The 24,112-nt window shown below is 36.8% G+C and overlaps 1 protein-coding gene across 2 annotated transcripts; it reads right to left on the bottom strand.

The window, feature by feature from the left end:
* LOC127509887 (endoplasmic reticulum metallopeptidase 1-like) lies at nucleotides 1–23,335 on the bottom strand. 2 transcript variants are annotated; one of them, XM_051889145.1, is made up of 15 exons: nucleotides 22,589–23,335; nucleotides 20,548–20,843; nucleotides 18,852–18,979; nucleotides 18,593–18,698; nucleotides 15,979–16,125; nucleotides 15,641–15,733; nucleotides 13,512–13,724; nucleotides 12,268–12,488; nucleotides 10,341–10,515; nucleotides 9,092–9,282; nucleotides 8,841–8,993; nucleotides 5,199–5,374; nucleotides 4,661–4,776; nucleotides 395–558; nucleotides 1–306 (listed from the first exon to the last, which is right to left on the bottom strand). In XM_051889145.1, exons 1-15 carry the CDS (start codon nucleotides 22,861–22,863, stop codon nucleotides 130–132), a joined length of 2,631 nt encoding a protein of 876 aa, XP_051745105.1. In that variant the 5' UTR covers nucleotides 22,864–23,335; the 3' UTR covers nucleotides 1–129. The 2 variants fall into 2 exon arrangements, with proteins under 2 accessions (XP_051745105.1, XP_051745106.1); XM_051889146.1 differs by having other exon boundaries at nucleotides 13,542–13,724; nucleotides 22,589–23,334.
* Nucleotides 23,336–24,112: the final 777 nt, after the last annotated feature.

Raw genomic sequence — 24,112 nt, 5'->3', positions numbered from 1 at the left:
TATCTGTTACTGTAAACCTTTATTTTTACATGATGCTGCACCAGTGGGGAACCGTCAGGGCCCTCTAGGCCCTCAGAGGGCATGTGTGTGTGTGTGTGAGAGAGATCGGGGCCCACAAGCAAGTGGCCCTCAGTATCTGTACATGTGATATGTGCTGATCCATGAGGACGGGAACACCCAGGCAGGGAATCTCTTCAGTAATGACTCCAGCTGCTCTGAGTGCCGGTCTAAACCAGAGAAATAATGAGCTGAGATAGCCAGAGAGATCAAGCCCTCGTCAGGAGACGCGTCTGAGGACTTGGGTGGCTGAAGACGAGAAAACACAAATGAACTCACACAATAAATGCTTTCAAGCTCCTCAAGTTAAATATGTGGTACTTGAGCTCAAACCCACCTGGATCTCAAACCAGAAGCTCCAGGCCGGAGCGTCAAGACCGTGAGAGTAAGATATGAAATACCCTTCGCTGAGATTGAACTGTGGCGTTCTGTCACCGAATGACCAGCCACTCAGAGATGCGCCGGCTTGAGGACGCATGTACAGAGACATGAGACTCGGACCTGAGTGAGAACAACATTAGACTTTAAATACGTTGAGATTATTCATGATTAATAAACACAGAGATTGTGTTTGTGACTCTGAACTAAACGAGTCAAACACAATGACTGGATTATCGAATGCTGCTGATTATTTCATTTTATTCTGTAAAACCAAGATAAATATTTATACAGACAGACAGATAGATAGATAGATAGATAGATCGATAGATAGATAGACTGTGACAGTCTCAAGTTTGCATTTTTTCCCGAGTAGAGTTTGTTGTCATAGTTCTCATTTGATTCGTCATTCAGTTCAGGTGTGTGTGATCAGTTATCCTTGTTTGCCTGTGTACTTATATATAGCGAATACATATGTGTATGTACACACACACACACACATATACAAACCCGATTCCAAAAAAGTTGGGACACTGTACAAATTGTGAATAAAAAAGGAATGCAATAATTTACAAATCTCATAAACTTATATTTTATTCACAATAGAATATAGATAACATATCAAACGTTGAAAGTGAGACATTTTGAAATGTCATGCCAAATATTGGCTCATTTTGGATTTCATGAGAGCTACACATTCCAAAAAAGTTGGGACAGGTAGCAATAAGAGGCCGGAAAAGTTAAATGTACATATAAGGAACAGCTGGAGGACCAATTTGCAACTTATTAGGTCAATTGGCAACATGATTGGGTATAAAAAGAGCCTCTCAGAGTGGCAGTGTCTCTCAGAAGTCAAGATGGGCAGAGGATCACCAATTCCCCCAATGCTGGGGTGAAAAATAGTGGAGCAATATCAGAAAGGAGTTTCTCAGAGAAAAATTGCAAAGAGTTTGAAGTTATCATCATCTACAGTGCATAATATCATCCAAAGATTCAGAGAATCTGGAACAATCTCTGTGTGTAAGGGTCAAGGCCGGAAAACCATACTGGATGCCCGTGATCTTCGGGCCCTTAGACGGCACTGCATCACATACAGGAATGCTACTGTAATGGAAATCACAACATGGGCTCAGGAATACTTCCAGAAAACATTGTCGGTGAACACAATCCACCGTGCCATTCACCGTTGCCGGCTAAAACTCTATAGGTCAAAAAAGAAGCCATATCTAAACATGATCCAGAAGCGCAGGCGTTTTCTCTGGGCCAAGGCTCATTTAAAATGGACTGTGGCAAAGTGGAAAACTGTTCTGTGGTCAGAAGAATCAAAATTTGAAGGTCTTTTTGGAAAACTGGGACGCCATGTCATCCGGACTAAAGAGGACAAGGACAACCCAAGTTGTTATCAGTGCTCAGTTCAAGCCTGCATCTCTGATGGTATGGGGTTGCATGAGTGCGTGTGGCATGGGCAGCTTACACATATGGAAAGGCACCATCAATGCTGAAAGGTATATCCAAGTTCTAGAACAACATATGCTCCCATCCAGACGTCGTCTCTTTCAGGGAAGACCTTGCATTTTCCAACATGACAATGCCAGACCACATACTGCATCAATTACAACATCATGGCTGCGTAGAAGAAGGATTCGGGTACTGAAATGGCCAGCCTGCAGTCCAGATCTTTCACCCATAGAAAACATTTGGCGCATCATAAAGAGGAAGATGCGACAAAGAAGACCCAAGACAGTTGAGCAACTAGAAGCCTGTATTAGACAAGAATGGGACAACATTCCTATTCCTAAACTTGAGCAACTTGTCTCCTCAGTCCCCAGACGTTTGCAGACTGTTATAAAAAGAAAAAGGGATGCCACACAGTGGTAAACATGGCCTTGTCACAACTTTTTTGAGATGTGTTGATGCCATGAAATTTAATATCAACTTATTTTTCCATTAAAATGATACATTTTCTCAGTTTAAACATTTGATATGTCATCTATGTTGTATTCTGAATAAAATATTGAAATTTGAAACTTCCACATCATTGCATTCCTTTTTTATTCACAATTTGTACAGTGTCCAAACTTTTTGGAATCGGGTTTGTATATGTATATATAAATAAATGGGTGTTTCTACAACTACGAACTATGAACATTTCTGACTCTCCCAATTTAAAAAAAAAAAAAAAAAACAACCTCTATGAATTTCAATTTTAACCATCACAGTCTGTAATACATATAAAAATGTGCACAAAATTGAATGTAGACATTAAGATTTTAATCTGGAACATGTTTATTGTTTATGGTTTTCATCTCTTCTTCCTACATAATGTCCTTACCGCAACATTACAATAACAGTAATTTTATACTTTTCTTTTTTAATTTCTATAAAAATGTAATACATTTACATAGTTACTTTCAAGATTTGTCCATTTTTGTAAATACAGATATCAAAAAATAATTTAAAATTTGGGGATTTTATGATATTTTGAACATATTATAACAACAAACTAATTTGAGGCCTTCAGTATTTTGTTTTGTCCTCTGGTTTCTTTTCTGAGTTTATCTGCTCTTTTTTTAATGCTCTTTTTCCATAACTATTAATATCTCTCAGGGTCTTTTCTCATTACATCTCTGCATTTCTGTCATCTCTACCGCAACGCAAGGTCTTTACTGCAACACCTAAAAAATCTGCGGCAAAGACGTGTTGTGGAAATGACATTTTTTTCTAATATTGCTGATAACTGGCAGCTAGCAAGATACAGCTAGCTGCTACATCAGTTTTAGCACCACATATACATGTATTCAACAGTAATATAAATTCATTTTTAAAATGTAGTTCAAAATACACAATTACTAAGCTGAATGGTAAGGGCACATAATAAATACTTATGAAGAAAAGATGATCTTTATTTTAGTTTTCTTGATCTTGTGAGTGACCTAATGGCCCAATCTGTAAGACATGTGCTCATATGCTAATTTCTGTTTTCATAGAAACTAGATTTGTTTGGCTTTGAACAAATGTCATATTAGGAGTCTTTTTTTTCAGTGTTGCGTTAAGGACTCAAAAGTGTGGGACAGGTGTATTTAGATGAAAAAAAAATCATATAAATGATGAGTAAACAAAAAACGAACTTTAAGATGGTGTAAAGTAACATTTATATGAAACTAATTCATTTGAAATAATGTCATATTGTAAAAGAATTACGCATACACACTAATTTTACGCATCTCAGCATTGAAACCACAGGTGTGGACATGAGCAAAAATAGAGTTTGGACCTATAAATGCTTCATAATTTTTCATTAAATCATATTATTCATTCATTATTTTTTAAGTCAAGGTGTGTAATGACACTGTTTATATTTATGAAGCTTTAGATGACAAATTTTAACATAAACCTTAAATTTCACTACAGGGACTTAAAAGTGCCCGTAGTTGCAGAACCACCCATATATATATATATATATATATATATATATATATATATATATATATAAAGCTGTAATATGCATTTTTCATGATTAGGTAATCACAGAAGCTGTAATCGTATTCACACTTATCTTTCTGATTAATTGTTAAGCTCTATAAGAAAAACAAGGTAACAAAACTTTTGGGGCTTAAGCCCCCTTAGCACAGCCCTAACGCCGCCCCTGTATATCCATCGCTTGATGAAAACAACATCACAGCATTTATTTCATCAAGAGGTGCATCAATTTTTGGTCAAGATCTTGTATTGACAATGCAAGAGGTGAGCACTCTGTAAAGTCTACTCCAGCACATCCCAAAAACTTAAGGTCAGGGCTCAGAGTTGCCAATTCACCTGTGAAAATGATTCTTCATGCTCTCTTTTTCTTTCTTTCTTTCTTTCTTTCTTTTTCTTTCTTTCTTTCTTTCTTTCTTAATGTTAACTGTGATTAATCTTGACATTGTCACAAAGCTACACACTCCATGTTTTAGGGTTAAAAGAACTGTTGCCAAACATATAACATGCTAGAAACATAATAATCACTGTAATAATGATCACTGTAATAATGTTTTATAATTATTTATAAATAAATAAAATATATACATATATTTCAAATAACTATAAAAAATTTTTCAACTAAAAGCAGTTTTATAATTAAAAAATTGGCTTTGAAGAATGAAGTTATCAACAGTCATTATTAAATTTAACAAAACTCCAGCAGACATCATTCCCATTAGGTTCATGATAAAGGCTGAAGTCTCACCTTTGACCTCAAAGGTCATTTTAACAGTTCCCCATTCAGTCTCCTGTCTGGATAAGAGCCGAAACTCCAGCGGAGCTTCAGGAGAGACTTCAGGAGCCGGAAGATACCAGCTCTTCCTGAAACAATGAAGAAAGACTTCACTCTGGCAGCTGAACCCATACATAAACTGCATCATGCGATCCTCCATCATGATATACTCATTTGACCAGGAACTTGACCGTCACAACATGTCCTAACTACATGCGACCGACGCTGTGATGTGATAAAAGGTATCTTTTACAAATCTGTATTTTTGTCCTAACCAGCCGCGACGCCGAGGTGCCCACCCACATGCTCTTCTGATTGGCTGGGGTTTTTGATTGACTTGGTTGCGAGTGCAGGGCTTACCAAGAGACTCCGCCCACAAACTGTTCTGATTGGCTGGGTTTTTTTTAATTTGATTTTTATCGCATCTCATGGTCGCATTGCATCTAGTTTGGACAGACAAACTGCTTGTCGTTGGAATCTTATCGTGTAGTTAGGACACAGTGTAAGAAACCTTGAGGAGCCGAAGTATGGTATATGGTCCTGACAGTGCCGGCGGATGCTGTCGTTGATCTGTGGGATATGAGGAGTGATGTGCTGCATGTCGGTGTAATCCAGACTGCTGATACATAAGCCCGAGTCGGAGCTCTGCAGCGATCCGTTCAGCGCATGGAACCAGCGTGTGGTGTGCTGGAAACAGATGAAGGATGAACTCACAACTAATACAATCATCAATTCAGCTGAGGATTATTTGATTGATTCATTGGATTTAGACACATTTTACATAAGAATTCAACTGAAGTGCATTAATAAAAAAATATTAGCTTCATATTTGTGGCTCTTAGAGCATCTGCTTGACTCAGGCTAGAAGTTCATTACTGTAAACATCATTTAAACAAAGATTTATCCTGGATTATTCCTCTAAACCAGGGATATTTTTTGTATAATTGACTATAACAGTATTTACAGTTGTGCTCAGAATTATTGGCACCCTTGGTAAATATGAACAAAGAAGCTTGTAAAAATAAATCTGCATTGTTAACCCTTTGATCTTTTACAAAACAAATAAATAAATAAAAAAAGAATTAAAAGAATTGAAAATGTAGGGAACATCTCATAATGAAATAAATGTTTTTCTCCTAAACACATTGGCCACAATTATTGGCACCCTTTTATTTAATACTTTTTGCAACCTCCTTTTCCCAAGATAACAGCTCTGAGTCTTCACCTATAATGCCTGATGAGTTTGGAGATCACCTGACAAGAGATCAGAGACCATTCCTTCATGCAGAATCTCTCCAGACCCTTCAGATTCCCAGCTCCATGCTGGTGCTTCTTCTCTTCAGTTCATTCCACTCATTTTCTATAGGGTTCAGGTCAGAGGACTGGGATGGCCATGGCAGAAGCTTCATTTTGTGCTCAGAAACACATTTTTGTGTTGGTTTGCTGTTGTTTTGGATCATTGTCCTGATGGAAGATCCAACCACAGCACATTATTGGATTTCTAGCAGAAGTTTTGATTTTTTATCTGTTGGTATTTGATAGAATACATGATACCATGTATCTGAACAAGATGTCCAGGACCTCCAGCAGAAAAATAGGCCCACAACATTAAAGATCCAGCAGTATATTTAACCGTGGGCATGGGGTACTTTTTATCCATGTGTGCACCAAACCCATCTGGTGGGTTTGCTGCCAAAAAGCTCTTTTTTTAGTTTCATCTGACCAGAGAAGCCGGTCCCGTTTGAAGTTCCAGTCTTGTCTGACAACTGAATATGCTGGAGATTGTTTCTGGATGAGAGCCAAGGATTTTTCTTGAAACCCTCCTGAACAACTTGTGGGGACGTAGGTGCTGTTTGATCATTTTTTTTAGGCTTTCTGAGACTCAAGACTCAACTAATCTCTGCAGTTCTCCAGCTGTGATCCTTGGAGAGTCTTTGGCCACTCAAACTCTCCTCCTCATCGCACATTAGGACGATTTAGACACACGTCCTCTTCCAGGCAGATTTGTAACATCTTTAGTTGATTGAAACTTCTTAATTATTGCCCTGATGGTGGAAATGGGGATTTTCAATGCTTTAGCTATTTTCTTACAGCCACTTTCTATTTTGTGAAGCTCAACAATCTTTTGCTGCACATCAGAACTATATTCTTTGGTTTTACTCATTGTGATGAATGACTAAGTGAATTTGGCCTTTGTGTTTCCTCATGTTTATACTCCTGTGGAACAAGAAGTCATGGCTGGAGAATTTCATGTTCATGATCACCCTGGTGTGCTAAAAAAAGATTGTAAATATGAATGGGAATATACTTCAGAGATATTTTACTCATAAAAAAAATTCTAGAGGTGCCAATAACTTTTCACCAACATGTTCTGGAGAAAGACATTTATTTCATAATGTGATTTTCCCCCCACTTTCAATTCTTTTCCTTCAATGAAAGGTTAAATTTTTGCTAATTTTATGAATTAAAGATCAAAAGGATACACAATGCAGATTTATTTTACAGTCATCTTTGATCATATTTACCAAGGGTGCCAATAATTCTGAGCACAGCTGTATTATTTTGACATAAATAATTGTGTTTGTCATTTTGTTTTGTTTTTTTAAATGTCTATATAGTTTTTATGTTAGTTAACATGAACTAACAATGATAAATACTTCTACAGCATTTATTAATCTTAATGTTAACCTCAACATTTACTATTACATTATTAAGATCAAAAGTTGTATCTGTTAACATTAGTTAATGCACTGAGAAACTTTAACATGAACATTTTTAATATTAATTAATAACACCTTATTGTAAAGCATTACCATTTTTATAAATTCACAAGGATTCACAAAACGCTTGGTCTTAAAATATGGATCAATGACCAGTTTATTTGGACCAGCTTGCTCCTCTGAATCTCAACCTGTAAGTATGATTAATAATTGATGTTCATATTTTCTAGCGATCATTCAAAATTCTTAGTTTTGTATGTTATGTTGTGTAACGTACACACTAGTCTGTATGTCTCCTGCTAACCGGCTAACTCACGTTTCTGTAGTTCTGCTATTCAGCTGTGGGTCCAATATTGTCTGAAAATGTGTCGATTAATGCAGCTTGTCTGTCTTATTACTTGAAGTAATGATCAAGAGGACGACTTTTGTTTACAGAGTGTAATGCATTATCAGCCATTCACGTTTGTGCTATTGTGGGAGTTTACAACATAGCTGTAGGCTTGGTTTGCTTACATAACTGTAAAACAAACTGTTTTTTTTTTTCTCTGCATTTTTATTATTACAGTAGAGTGGAGCTCTATCTGTATTGTAATAGGATGTTAAGATGCTAGTCCATGCTAACTAGTTGAAGTATTCTCTCTGTAAACAGTAAATACTCATTGTAATGTCAAACAATGATATAACATTAGCCATTTTACTTTGTTAATAGTTATGTCAAAAAAGTCTGTACCTGGCCTAAATGTGTATCTTATGTTTAGAGGTTTTCAGCTTCACTTGGCATTCTGATACAGTTCCCACAGGTGCACCTACATGAAGTATAACAGTGACGCTGCTATCACGTCTTATAAATAATGCAAACTAAGGTGACACTTACCATAAAGAAACGTCCTACTCCAGTCGTGATTGCAAATCAGTTTCTGGTTGATTGACTACTTCAGACGTTTCATCGTTGGACTCGGGCTCGAATTGATATGGTAAAATCGATCTTTTCTGTCCATACATTGTATACAATGTCTTGCGAATTGATAGCTGTCATTCAGTTATAGCAATGGGCGCGCGGTGCGCGCAGTAGACCAATCACAAAGAATTGGTTCATCTGACCAATCAGATCAGTGTAGGCTTACGGAAAGGAGGGGTTTAGAGAGACTGATTCTAACGAATCGTTTACAAATCACTGAGAACTGAAGTGAAATTAAATGTATATTATGAGAAAACGAAAGTGTTTTTTGACCTTGCATGCATGTAAACCTGTTGTAGGAGACTCCAAAAACAATATTAGGAACCTTTAAAAAGGCATAATGGGGCACTTTAATAGGGACACCCCTATCAAAGTAAGTATTTTAAAGTATTTTAAGTAAGGACAAAATTTTATGGTTTGAGTTTCAGTTAACTTAAAAAACCCTGCTGTAAACACAGATCAGTGACGGCAGTACCTGGACAAAGATGCGTTTGGGTCGCGGGCTGGACGGGTCAGCAGAATACGGGAAGAACAGACCACAGCAGACCAGAACAAACATCAGCGTGAACACTGACCCCAGACCTGCCAAGATCTGCTTTATACTGCGGGACAGATAGATGAAATGCATCTGGAGAGAGACAGACAGAGTTTATTTATTTATTTATGAATTTGAATTAGAAATGTTTGAATTTAAATGTTTGAATTTGAATTTACTGTATGGCTCACAAAATAGGTAGACAGAATTACGGTTGCCAGGGTAACAATGAATGCCAGGATGACATCGGGTGGGATTTTATTTCCACTGCGGCCCTGGATGGGTGTAAAGACCTCAAAAACAACCCAGATGAGGAACATGATGTGGACGTACGGCACGGCAAGACCCGTCAGGTACAGGACGGCGTACTGCAGAGACGCTCCTGCACACACACACGCAGCACGAATAACCATCAGCACAAACCATGTCTCACTAGATCATGAATTACCTCATTTAAACATCAGAGTGCTGATTTCTGCCCTTTGACCCCATCGTGAGCTAAACTACTGCTGACCAGACACTTGAAACACCCTAAAAGGATGGCAAAATAAAAGTCCAGTTTTAATACACAAATTATAAAATACTTTTGTCCGGTTTTAATACAAATATTTTTAAAAAATTGTTTTGCTATATGTAGCCCTTTTTGTTCGAACTGCCCGCTCTAAGCTGGATTCGAACCCGAGTCCACCAGCATGGGAGTCGGGCACTCTAACAAGGAGGCTAAAGTCTCTTGAGATCAGGGGAGTGAGGTTCACATGCACAGATCTTACCGGCCTACATCCATTACACTCACCCCCCTAAACACCACTCCCATCCGGGTCACAGCACCAATGTCACACCTCCTGTACTGCCTGCTCTAGGCAGGACTCGAACTCGGGTCCGCTGGCATGGGATTTGGGTGCTCTAACGAGGAGGCTAAAGAGATCAGGGGAGTGAGATTTACACGCACAGCTCTTACTAGCTTATGTCTGTTACATATATATTTGCATACAGACATTATATATTAATATAATGTCTGTATAATGCCCCCCCCCCCCCCCCCCCCCCCCCCCAAAAAAAAAAACAAAACAACAAAAAAAAAAACAATCCAGAATTAAGTAGTTGGCTTTTATATGGACACTGTACTGGAGCCAAAGCAAATTACTGGAATATTACCTTAAAAAAATATTTACTTTATATTATGATGACAGCATATCATTTTTTCTACACATTATTAATCTATAGACCTGAAAAAAAGAGAAAAAAAAACTTTAATATCTTAAGTAACCATGATAGCTGTAAAAAAAAAAAAAACCTGTCTCAAATAAATACACCAAATAAGCTCCATCTCAGAGGAATAATGAAAACACACAATGTTTTACTGTACTGTACTCATAACAGTCCACTAGTGGAGACAGGAGGAGTGAATGTGAATCAGGTATGTGTGGCGTGACCTCTGACCTCTGGCTCTGAATTGCTTTCTGAGCAGCAGTTTGCTGATGAGTGGGAACACCACCATCATCATGGGCACATATGCTGAACAAAAGCCGTACAGCGTGAGGATGAGCAGCAAAAAACACCAAAGCAGCAGACTGACGTCGAAGAAGAGCTCAGCCAGATACACACGACTCACATTCTAAACACAGACACAGAGAGAGAGAGATATCATTACTTTAACAACCATACTTACTATATGGCCACTGTCGCCTCTGGCTTTCTTAGGGATGCTTAGAGCCAGATTTACTAACAGCTTGCGCCAGCTGCTGCATAGGTAAATTAACTAAATTAATAACTATTTCTCTTTACAACAGAAATGAATAAATACTGAATTTACTTAAACTGGAACGTAAGGTTTTTAAACTCAGGAAAAGTTTATTTTTAAAGTGTATCAAAGAAGTGCTGTATTTATTTACTTTGTGAATGAATCTGGACTTTGGAAGATGTTTTGTGAGAATATGTATAATTATAAAACAAGTAGAGCTGCTCAAATGTGAAGGAGGAATCCAGTGTTTCTCATATAAAACACAAAAAGATTCATGTTCTGTTTTATATATATATATATATATATATATATATATATATATATATGGTATATGCAGTCAAACTAAAATATATTTAGACACCTTGAACATTTCATTCATCAATACAGTTTATTCACTATAGTTTAAAAAAATGGTAATAAAATATGACAACATCTTAGAGTTAAACTGTTTCAGAAAAAAATAATCTTAATTATGTCAGATAACACTTAAGCAAAACATGGTCAGGTCAAAGTGTCTGAATAATTTTGGATCCAAATTTTTATCAATTTTACTGGTAGTCCACTGTATGAAGAATTTTTTGGGTATAATATGTCACAGTTTACTTTATTTTGCTATCCTCGCTTACATAAATGAACTATAGTGTCCGAATAATGTCTGAATAATTTTTGGTTTGACTGTGTATATATACATATATATATATATATATATATATGTGTGTGTGTGTGTGTGTGTGTGTGTGTAAAGGAATGGTTTAATATAGGGCAGATTAAATATTGCCAAATGTAGACAATTTGTCAAGAACGTGGCCTCTGTCGCTCCCTCTGATCGCCACCAGAGGGCTCCTGACCCATTGCCTGTCCCTGTTTATGATTCATCTCTGTCTTGGATATTGTGTTTGCTGGTGTTTGACCCCTGCCTGTACGACTACGATTGTTTTAATAAAGCTGCACATGGATCCTACCGAGTCTGACTCCGCGTTACACAATTACACTATATAAGGTTTGTCTATATCCTAAATTAATATTAATGAATATGACAATATATTAAATGTTTTTAAATCAACAATTTTTAATTTCTGCTGTGTTTTAGAGTCTGTTTTTTTTTTTTTTTTTTAAAGAAATTAATACTTTTATTTAGCGACGACATCTTAAATAGATCAAAAGTGATATTTATGATGACATTTATTAACGGTTTTCCACATTGATAATAATCAGAAATGTTTCAATCAAATCAGCATATTAGAATGATTTCTGAAGGATCATGTGACACTGAAGACTGGAGAATTCAGCTTTGATCATAGCAATAAATTACAGTTTATAATATATTCATATAGAAAACAGCTACTTTACATTGTAATAATATTTCACTATTTTTACTGTATTTCTGATCAAATAAATGAGCAGAAGAGACTTCTTTCAAAAACATGAAAAAAATCCTACCGACCCCAAACGTTTGAATGATAGTGAAATAATAAACCTGTGATGTGAAATCCATCAAAAATGAACAGAATGAAGAAATGAAGTGCTGACATCAGATCTGTGACTTTGGTCAGCTAAATTATAGAAGAGTGTTTCTGCCATCATAAACTCATGTGTCAGTAATGTGTGTTTTGTCCCATCACTCACCCTGTAGAACATGTCCTTGGCCAGCGTGTGGATCAGCACAATCGTGCCGGCGGCGGCGGATCCGTACAGGCAGACGGCGGCGTAGAAGTGAGTGTACCAGAACATGGAGCGACCCATCAGAGTGACGATCCGAGCCACAAACTGAACCATCAGCAGAGTCGAGAGCCAGCTAAAGATGACCACACACACCGCACATCTCAGATCATGCTTGTACTGGACACCTGCAAAGACCAGCTGACATGTCAAATCATGCGTGTGTGTCACAGAGGTGCTGAAAGACCGGCCATTAATGTTTTCTACAGTCTAAAATCACATCAATATGAAGCTGATCAGCTATTCATATTTTATATTCTTCTTTACTCGCATTAGAAAGTGATGATGCCTGTGTGTACTTGTAGCATTCGACACACAACTGAACGGATTCGTGATATTAAACAGCAAATCAGTTATCAGCGATAATATGATTTATTAAAAAATAATTTTTAAAAATAAATAATACTTTTTTTTAATTAATTTAAACAATGGTACTGAATTGGCATTAAAATAAATAAATAAACAGATAAATTACATTTTTATTTATATAATGTTGCTGACTTTGCGTTAAAATAAACAAATAAATTGACAAATAATATGTTTTGTTTAAATAATTCTGCTGATTTATTTAAATAATGCTACTGATTTGGCATTAAAATAGATAAACAGATAAATAAAACTATATTTTTATTTAATGCTACTGATTTTGCATTTAAACAAATGAATAAATAAATAAACATAAATAAATAATTATTTAAGTAATGCTACTGACTAAAATAAATAAATGGATAAACAATTTAAAAAAATAATGCTGCTGACATTAATATATATTAGCATTAAAATAAATAAATAAATTTAACAACATCAGTAGCACATGATTTTTTTATGGCAAACTCATAATAGAAATTACAATAATCATAATAACACAGAAACTTTAATAATAGACAATACTCTACAATACTTTAACAATTTTTTTCTAAAATATTATGCAACAAAATATTATATAATATTTAATAAGTATAGTGAATATTATCAATATTATAAACACATAGCAATTATATAAGCCTTCTGATATTTGATAGAAAATCAAAAACGTTCCCAGGAAAATGCCCATTAATGAAATATTTGATTAAAACCATTCAGTGATAACATGAAAATAAACAAACGCAACTAGTGACAGGCCAATATCTGGTCATGTGACCAGCACGTACCCACATTGCTGGTTAACATGCATTTCTTACACAGGTAGATCACCGTGGCGACGGCCACCGTGTAGTTGATGATGGTGCCGACGCGAGCGGTATACGCCACCACCGTCACTCCCAGCAGGTCGAAGAACACCATGTTACCATGGCGATACTGCGAGGAATCCGCCAGTTCATCTGACATCACCAGGTGCTTGAGTACAGACAGGATGTTGTCGCCTTGTGACAGAGATAAACAGGAAGTCCATCGTTCTCAAAACAACTGATACAAATACAGTATCTGTCGGTCTAAAATACACTCCATCTCAAACACACGGGTGGTTTAAACTTTAAATCTTTACAGTCTGTTAAATATGAGTCGACACAGCTGAACGACTTTTGATACACATTAGACTCGTGTATTAGAGCAGCGGTGATGTCTGATCCACAGAGAATTAACATCATGTATAATAAAACACAGCACTGGATCTACATTCTGATTGGACAAGGTTTAAAAGAAGTTATGCAAACAAACATGTTAAACACATCAGCAAGATTCTGTTTGCTTATTGGTCATAATCTGCCTATGGCTAGGCTAATGTCCTTTTTTGCTTATTATTTTTATTAATAAATGCAATTACTTACTGAATATCCACATCTTTCATCACATATTGCTGCAGTTTTATAAAAGCAATACAACAGTCAAAGATAAACATTATGATGCAGAAAAAGAGACACACACAAAGAAATAAATCTCATCATATAAAGAAAGCTGTTATATATCTGACAAAGAAGCTCTTAAGCAGTAACATGTTAAGAACACAGATGGGTCAGTTTACTAACTGACATGAACTTTTGCACAAGTTAAGGGCCAGATTTACCAACAGCCTCCGCCATTTAAATGAGACATACAAGGTGATTTACTAAGGTTTGTGCTAGTCAAATTTGCTGGTTTTGCGTCATTATTTACCATTATTTATTAAGCACATCTTAAAGCGGACGCTAATTTGGGCTGCTCTTGGTAGATTGCGTTGGTCATTATGAAAATAATTCGGCTGCATCTGTGTTCTTTATTTTGTGCGTCGTCATTAGATCAGCAGAACTTTCCACTCCCACTGGCGCTTTTATGGGATTACGCTTTCACACTAATTTACTGTTTAGTAAATCTGGCCCTAAGACTTATTTCTATTCATAAAGACCCATAAAAACAACGTCCATCTTGGATTCAATCCGTCTGACTGCTGATCTGGTCAAAGCTCTGTGTGTGAGACATCTTATCTGAGCAATAACACACACAGCGAGTGACAAGTGTGTGTGTGTGTGTGTAATGATAGTGATGCAGCTCGTCTCAGGTCTTGAACAGAACAGCAGCTGTGAACTTCATTCAGGTGCTGCGTCCCAATTCGCCTACTTCTACTACGCCCTAAAAGTATGTACTCTTTTTGTGAACAAAAAGTACATACTTTTGAGTGTGTAGCAAAAGAGCAGACAAGCTTTGGGACATACTATCACGTCATACAATTGCGTCTTTGCGCTCTGTCGCATCCTGTCACCGTAAACTGGCCTGTCAATCATCTTACATCCTCCTCCACATTTCATTTAGTTAATTTCCTACCGTATCAGAGAGAAATGCAGCAGCACGTTGATCTGCAGTCGCGGGTCTTTCATGTGGAGACTCTCCTCATATTAATGCATAATGATGCATTTAAAAGTTAATGGCCAATCAGATCTTTATAAAAGTCCACATTGGTATTGCAGATGAAATATAACACGGATAACATTAAATAAATATTTTCTATCAGGTTGAACTGATTATTTGTCACTCAAACCTCTCAGCGTCGGTTGCACATATTTACGTTTGTAGTTCTGAACTGAATCCTCATCCAAAGCGCAATGGGTTGTGGGCAATACTAGCCTTTATAGTGTGCACAGATCCACACTTCAAAAATCTACTGGAAATAGTAGACCATCCGGGGACTTTTGGCATACTCTTTTCAACATACTATGCTTTGGGACACACTTATTTTAATCTCACATACTATTTAGGATGGATAGTATATGGACATTGGGACGCAGGGTTAGACTCCCTCTGAAGCAGATGTTTTATTTCCTAACATCTTCAAATGAGCTTGTGGATCAGGAATCTTGTGTCTCACCTGCTCTCTGGATGGAGTCAGTGGGGATTCGCTCCGGAGTGTCATATTTAGTATGATAGATGAAACCGTTCTCTATGAACGCAAGATCAATTCCTGCAGAATGAGATAGGAGAAGATTTGCAAAAAGTCTTTAACATGATGTGAATCTGACAGTTTCAGTAAACACTGCTGATTACCATTAACTTTTCTTTTTATATATTAACAAGACATCACTTAATGAAATATGATTTAATCTGTAAAACTTGTTAATACTGTTTTGTTGTTCGGTAAAGTTCTGGCGACCACAGCTGCCGTGTTTTTTATACCATACAGATTTTTTTACAGTGTGTATCACATACCAGGAATATTCCCAAAGTCCCTGTAGATGCGGAAGTCCGTGTGTGAGGGAATGAGTCTGCTCTGGAAAATCTCCTGACCAACCACTGAGGCGAACGGGTGGACGGCGGCTCGGGCGTACGCCTGGACCAGCCATGGGTTCTCTGGACCTGAGATACACACACAAACACATCTGCGGCTCATTCTTCATCGTTTACTCACACTCACATTCACACGCTTGACAAGAATGATCACGCTGTTTTTTCCATATCACGGCAGTGAAAGTGAGCAGACACATCAGCGATTCTCAACCTTTCTGATTCCAAGGCTCCATGTAGGATAATATATTTCCTCTGGTTCATCTGCTTTAATGACAATGTTTTCAAAACATTTTTTTTCAATTTATAGAAACTTGGAGTTTCCCCAGATAAAAATGAGTAACTCAAATAGTTATAATAAAAAAATATAGCTGCGAGCAGCAATTATCGGGGCCAAGCACAACAGAGGCAAAATGAGAAGCAAAACAAACATGGCATGGAGCATCAAAACCAACTGTAAAATGATCAATTTTAGACATTTTTACATAATTTTAGGCAAAATGGTTGAAAAAAAACCCAAATACAATAAATTTTTATATAATTTAATGGATTGTCACTTTGACCAAAAGGTGGCGCTGTCACTAAATTGATGTTTTATCAGCAGTGTGACATAAGAATAACACACAGAGTTTGATGTCACAAAAAATGACTCACACCTGACTTCGATTTAGACTTGTGCCGATATTCGGTAATGCGATATATCGCGATAATGAATATGCATGATATTGTTATCGTGGGCACTTCAAAATACCGTAAATAATAATTTATTACCAATTATTAAAATTTTTATAAAGCATTTAAGAATACTTTCCTCATCAACCGTATAAAATGCACAACACCGCTGTATTCTGCGTCAAAGGGACACGCGCTCAGATGTAAACAAGCCCAACATGCATGAGAAGCACAGGGCAGAACGAGTGAAGGAGACGCGCTGAATGAAAGTGCATGTTCACTCTCTGACAGCAGAGGGCGCTGATGGAACAGCAGAATGCAGCGGTTACCCCGGAAACCCCGCAAACAAAGCAACTGCGCTAGTGAAGTTTTTAAAATGCTTCAAACAGCCATTAATTTCTATGTAATCTCAGTGTTGTTCATCACAGCACCAAATACTTAATACTTAAAGACTTAATAGGCTATTTATTTTCAAACTTAAACATTTTTATATTTTAATCTGGACTATAACATGCCCTAATGATTAGAAATGTTCTGATTATTTGTTATTGTTCAGTAAAACTTTGAGACATACGCCTTCATTAGTTAACATGTTAATTCATTATTACCAAACTGGCAATGAAAAATACTTATAAAGCATTAATTATTCTTAGTTAATGTTAATTTCTTAGTTACTGTTTAATAACATTACTAAAATCAAAAGAACTTATTTAATGGACCTGAGATAAATCTAACAATGATCAGTTGTATTTCTTAATTAACATTAACAAAAACTAATACTTTCTGTAACAAATGTAGCTATTGCTCAATCTTAGTTAATGCATTAAATAATGAGACCTTATTGTAAAGTGTTACCTGTTGTTCTTTATAACCTAATTCTTTTGCACTTTAAAATTTTACTTTATATATATTTTTGTGTATTGTATTATTGTATTTAAACATTCAGAGTTTTTTTTTTTTGTTGTTATTACAAAAAGAGTTCTTAAACCTGTTATACTATGACAACACTTTTTTTGCAACTTATTTCAATATCGTGATAATACTGTATATCGTGATAAAAGTTTCAGCAATTAATCGCACCACGAAAATCTGATACCGTCACATGCCTACTTTGATTCCATTTTTTTTGCCACTACTATCAAAATTTTGACATTTGGCCATTTGCATAAAGTCAACCCACTATATTCTCGGTTTCCCTACTGTGGTTTCGTTATATTATTATATTATATATTACTTTTATTAGATATTTGCAAAAGTTTTTTAAAAGCAAAATCACAATACTGGACAAACCATAGGGCGAAATGAAGCATGTTTGGTATTGTTGGAATCTGCAAGGATTCAGGAATCTAAGGACATAGGACAATACAGCATTTTACTACAATATTTAAAATGGGCGACGCCCAAAATGGCCATTATGGGAAAATAAGATATCATTCGACTCTTCATGTCGCCCCAAATCTAATGAGACCACTTTTATTTTTTATTTTATCTTTTAGATTTTTGGGCAAACCTTTCAGAATTATATGCACTCCTGTACTCCTGAACAGTAGGTGGTGCTGTGGCGAAATGCTGCATGTAGCCTCATGTCATGCTTGTGACGACATGAATACGCTAAAGCATTGCGGAGACATAACCTCGCGTTCAATTTGCCTTGCTCTTTATAAAAATCGTTTGTGCATTTTTTGAGAATGGTTAAGTTATTAAAAAGCTTTTAATAACTTGCCAGCACTGTCTGAAAATGATGTGATCCAATTTTGGTGAAAATTAGACAACTTCTTGGACAAGTTCAAAAAATTAAAAAAAAAAAAAAAAAATCTTCTGCTGCAGGTGTTCAGCTCTGATACACACAGGTGTAATGAGTGTTTACCTGTCTGAAACACCAACTCTTTCCCTCCCACTCCTGCCGCCTCCAGGTTCACAAACGCTCGCACCTGCTGAGCCCAGGGATGCTGGGTAATGAAGCCATGACTTGCCTGAGAGTGTGTGTGAGAGTGAGTGTGTGGCAAACACACAGTGAGATCATGAATGATGATGTAAGCAATTCACATCAAACCATCTGAACACATTTCACTGAGATAATCACATGCTCGCAGAGGTCAAAGGTAAGCTGTGCCATGACCTCTCACCTGTAGGTTGTTCTCCTCGGCTCCGTTGAACAGGAAGATGACGCCGTGTTTGAGAGGCGTGGAGAGATTCGCCAGAGAATGTAAAACCTCCAACATCACTGAGCAGCTGACGGCGTCATCACTGGCTCCTAAAACACACACACACGTTATTGATCACACAGTACCTGTAGTTACTACTGACACACTAGAGTAAAGCATGCACACAAATCTAGAGACATGATTCAAAGAAAAGAAAAAAAAAAATACTAGATACAAATACATACATCCATTTAAATGCAAGATGCTGATAATGCTGATGCGAAAATAAAATGTAATCCTGTCAATCAAACGCAGTCCTAAATCTAAATCCCAAATCATAACTGATTGGGATCTGACATCAATTCAAACACGACAGAACAACAACACTGTTGTGAAACTCAAACTAAATCACATACTGTCTCAAACCCCAAATGCCTATTAAACACTCATACATTTGCATCTTTTGCATGCAGACATCATCTGACCAGATCACTGAGACTCTCTCTCTCTCTCTCTCTCTCTCTCTCACACACATACACACACACACACACACACACACACACACACACACACACACCAGACCTGCAAACTCACAAGAGGTGAAAATGGTGACATGTTTACAAACTAAATTGTTGTATAGGGTCTGGAGACATCCTCCCCTAGGAGAAATTTTTTATGATTTTAATATGTAAACAAAGCATTCTGGTGCACTCTGACAACAAAATAATGGGAAAAGACAACATCTGCTTCAAAAAAAAACAAAAAAAAAAAACATTTAATGACACTAGCTATAGACTGGGCATTGACAAATTTCACAATTGGATTTAATTTTGATTCATAAGCTTGCGATTTCGATTCGAATAACTTCGATTCAATACTGAAAAATGGAAAATTTCCTCAAAGAAAAATATCTCTCAAAGTATGCTGTATACTATATTTATATAGTACTATTTACTATGCTTTATATATATACTGTCTATATATTTAACCCCAGTTGGTACATAATTATAATATTAAAGCTTAAAATGAATTAATAACGTTATACTAATAAATTTTTAATGACATTAACTCGTTTTAATGACATTAAAAAATGAATGTTAAACGGATTTATTCAAACATATATTGAAGAAAAAGTTAAGCAAAATTAGAATAAATATGAAATATAGTGCATATATTTAGCAAAATGCTGCTCTCAGTTCATTTTTCTAGCTGACTAACAAGTTTTCGGACATTGAAGGCTTTTCTGAGGTAACAGTTAAATGTGATGTTTACTAAGCTGTTTTATTGACATATTTCACGGTTGAAACACTGCGCGCAATATACATGATAAGGATTTCGGCAAGCTGTACTGTATCTTTCAACATCCTTTTGGTGTTCATTCAATGTTTATTATTATGTAACTAGTAAAGTGGAAAAGAAGATCGGATCAGTTTCGTGAACCAAACTGCTTCACTTGAACTGAGGCGCACGCAAAGAGCCCAAAACAGTTCGCGGGCGCGGCAGCTCAAAGACGTCTATTGTGAAAACTGAAATGAGACTTAACTGAGATCTCTGAAAGAGGAATTAAGGCAGAAATACAACCTCATTAAAGCTTATAAACTCAACAACGTCTCCCGAGCTATATGAAAGGACAGCAGGTTCACTTGCGAAACGTTGATTACACGTTGTAGAAACGTACCCGGGCTGTTGGCCACCGAATCAAAGTGGCAGTTTGCGAGCATGAAGTGCTGCGCGCTCGTCTTCGGCTCTAGTTTGACGGCGATGTTGGTCACACGGTCGTAGTAGCTGATAAAGCTGTTAATGCTGAATGAGCCTGTGGGCCGCTGGACGTCCACCGTGATGGAATGAGGTCCGGTTTCGCTCTCAGACCGGATCTGCTCGATCTGATCCAGCAGGTAGTTGACCGTGGTGATCTCGTTCTCTGGGCTTCCAATGGTCCTCGGCCCGACGCTGGTGATCCGCTCCAGATGCTTCCTGATACAACATGACACAACTTTACATATGTGAGCACAAATGTGCTGATATGGCTTTTGTACTGATTTTATTCTATTGTTATTTATTTATATAGATGATGAAGTTAGGTTAGGTTTTGTTCCTATCCGAGAAGCCAAATAGATTTTCATTGTATCTGTGTATAATGACAATAAAGACTATTCTATTCTATTCTATTCTATGTGGATGTATGAAACATTCACAATAAGATAAACAGCATTCATTTAGAAACACACATTTTCATTTAATGCCAACTTTAAGCATCAGCAGTAAAGATATTTATGGAAGCCTGTTTCTGCCACAATTGAGTAAAAAAAAATATATAATTCTGTAAGTCATAATAAAGAGAAACTTTCTCATAATTATGACTTAGTATCTCATTATATTGAGAAAGTTTCTCGTAATAATGACTTAGTTTCTCATAATAACGAGAAACTTTCTCATAATAATGAGAAACTTCTACGCATGCGCAGAGCAGCGGAGCAGAAGTGCAACGTCTTCATAAAATGTGTGGGTTTATGTGTTAACGTTAACACGTATTTCGCGGATGAGTCTAGGCTATTTGATGTGCAGGTTTGCCTAGACAAGGCGCTGGAAAGCTTTTCTAATATAAACCGGGTCCTAAAGCACTTGCCCAGTCATAAACCTTCATTCCAGTGATATTCCTACAGAAAACACCTTTTAAGATGTTTATGACTCATTAGAATGTATGCAAAAGACAGCTTTCCAGGTGAAGCGTTCTTTAACAGACTTGGATATGTTGGTGTGTGCTGTCTTATCATTCCTCTATCTGTTTGAAATCCATGGATCACCACTCTGTGTTTCTGCTTGTTCATACACAAAAATACAAATGAATGTTACAAATGAATAAACGACTATATCCCGTCTAGGCTACTGATAATGTATCAATAATGATATTTATTTAATGATATTATAGATTACACTTTTGCAGAACGTGCCATGGTTGCGGAGTTATCGCATTTGACCAGCGGATGTCGCTAGCGTGTCACTGCTCCGCTGCTTTGCGCATGCAAAGTCATAATTACGAGAAAGTTTCTCATTATTATGAGATACTAAGTCATTATTACGAGAAACTTTCTCAATATAATGAGATACTAAGTCATAATTATGAGAAAGTTTCTCATTATTATGACTTAGAGAATTATATTTTTTTACTCAATTGTGGCGGAAACGGGCTTCCATAGATATTTGCAGAAGGATATGTAAAAAAATACTGAAAATATCATTTTATTGTCACCTTAATTTAATGTTTATTAATAGTTATTATTTTAACATATCACAGCACTTCACCTGTCTAATCAAACCCAAACACTCAGATATTATTGATGTTTTAAACCTGAAGTTATTAAATTACAAAGTCATCATGGTTTGGAAGATAAATTTTTTTTTTTTTTTTCCATTTCATTAAATTCATGCTTAAAACAAGAAGGAATGTTTAAATGTATCACAGCTTATATCTTTATCCTTCATGTAACCTTTAATAATATTACAATTATATTTAATAATATTAAATAATATTTATAAATCAGTGAGAGAGATTTATAGAGATTATAATAAATAATGATTTACCATGGTGGTATTACCATAGTATTCTTGAAGTGAAATTTAAATACTATGGTATATGGTAATCATGCAATAAAACAGTAAACATCAAAGTGCCATGGTAATCCCACCTGACAGCATGATTCTACTATGGCAAAACGTACCTGGCCCGGAGGGCGTTGAAGTGTCCTGTGCTGCTGCTGCTGATGAGCTGCTGGACTGAGATCAGAACCAGAATCCACACCAGACACATGAACCCAAGCAGCAGAATGACAACAGAACTCTCACCCAGCAGCCCAGCGCTCACTTCCGGCTTGTGATTGCGACTCCGGAGCCCCTTCTCGTTGCAACTGTCTGGGTGCTTCTGCTGGTTGTGTTGGGCTCTGTTTCTGATTGTAGAGTCTCTCTCACTGATCGGTATAGTGACTGGATTGCTCATTACGTTCTAAGATCTGCTGTCTGTTCAGAAACTGATGTATCAAAAATCCTTCTTGAAAGCTTTTTTCTCATTCTCCAATAATCAATGATTCTCTATTGCTTTTGTTGAGACACGAGTGTCACTAGAAAGGAGAAATGAGAGTCTTTTCCTGGTAAGTGTTGCAGGAGGGTGGAGTTTCTGATCTCCTTTGGGTGTGTTTAAACTGGTCAGACGACACTATCAGGTTAATAGTGTCTACAGGTTAAATTTTAACAAATGCATTCAAAATGAAATAGCTACAAAGAAATGTATCAACAAAAACAAATTTCTGGGTGTATATTACGAGAGCCTGTATTTACGGCAAAAAAAAAGGAAACAGGAAGTATGTTATAACTTCTACAAACATTGACTGATTTGGATGAAACTTCAGCTGTGTGTTCATTGTAGGAGGCTGATCACATGGATGTGACTATTGTAAGTCAAAGGTATAGTGCCACCAACTGGCAACAGGAAGTGTGTCACTTTCAAAATGCTTTGAAATCGCCCTCTTATTTTTACCCAACTTGCTTCAAACTTTGCCAGAATAATGTCAAGACATAGCAGATGTATACCTGTGAAAGGATTCTTGATTTCTTAAATACTGTTACTGTGGCAACCCGTCAAACTTATATAATATTCTTGGGTGTTTTTGATGCTCTTAGCATGCTACAAATTGCACAAAACTCGACACACACATCAAAGTTGTCGGCCATTAGACATGGCTGGGGAAGAGGGGCTCTATAGCGCCACCTTTTGACAAAAGTTGGGGGGTTATTCTTACCTACAGTCACCAAACTGTACATGCACCGATCAGGCATAACATTATGACCACCTTCCTAATATTGTGTTGGTCCCCCTTTTGCTGCCAAAACAGCCCTGACCCGTCAAGGCATGGACTCCACTAGACCCCTGAAGGTGTGCTGTGGTATCTGGCACCAAGATGTTAGCAGCCTGTAAGTTGCGAGGTGGAGCCTCCATGGATCGGACTTGTTTGTTCAGCACATCCTACAGATGCTCGATTGGATTGAGATCTGGGGAATTTGGAGGCCCACTGTTAGCGCTTTCGGCGGTGGACAGGGGCTGACTGGTTTGTGGCTATGCAGCTCCATACGCAACAAACTGTGATGCACTGTGTATTCTGACACCTTTCTATCAGAACCAGCATTAAAGGAACACTCCACTTTTTTTGAAAATAGGCTCATTTTCCAACTCCCCTAGAGTTAAACAGTTG

Source organism: Ctenopharyngodon idella, chromosome 3 (assembly GCF_019924925.1).
Source record: "Ctenopharyngodon idella isolate HZGC_01 chromosome 3, HZGC01, whole genome shotgun sequence".
In the NCBI taxonomy this organism is placed as follows: Eukaryota; Metazoa; Chordata; class Actinopteri; order Cypriniformes; family Xenocyprididae; genus Ctenopharyngodon; species Ctenopharyngodon idella.
Note: the sequence above shows the minus strand (reverse complement) of the source record. Positions and strands in the feature narration are given on the sequence as shown.

Excerpts from the sequence above, each read along its gene's own strand:
- LOC127509887 (XM_051889145.1), bottom strand. The coding sequence starts at position 22,863 with ATGAGCAATCCAGTCACTATACCGATCAGTGAGAGAGACTCTACAATC. Across the intron at positions 20,844-22,588 it reads TTCAACGCCCTCCGGGCCAG|GAAGCATCTGGAGCGGATCA; the intron begins GTACGTTTTGCC and ends ATGTTGTATCAG. Across the intron at positions 15,734-15,978 it reads GGACTTTGGGAATATTCCTG|GAATTGATCTTGCGTTCATA; the intron begins GTATGTGATACA and ends CTCATTCTGCAG.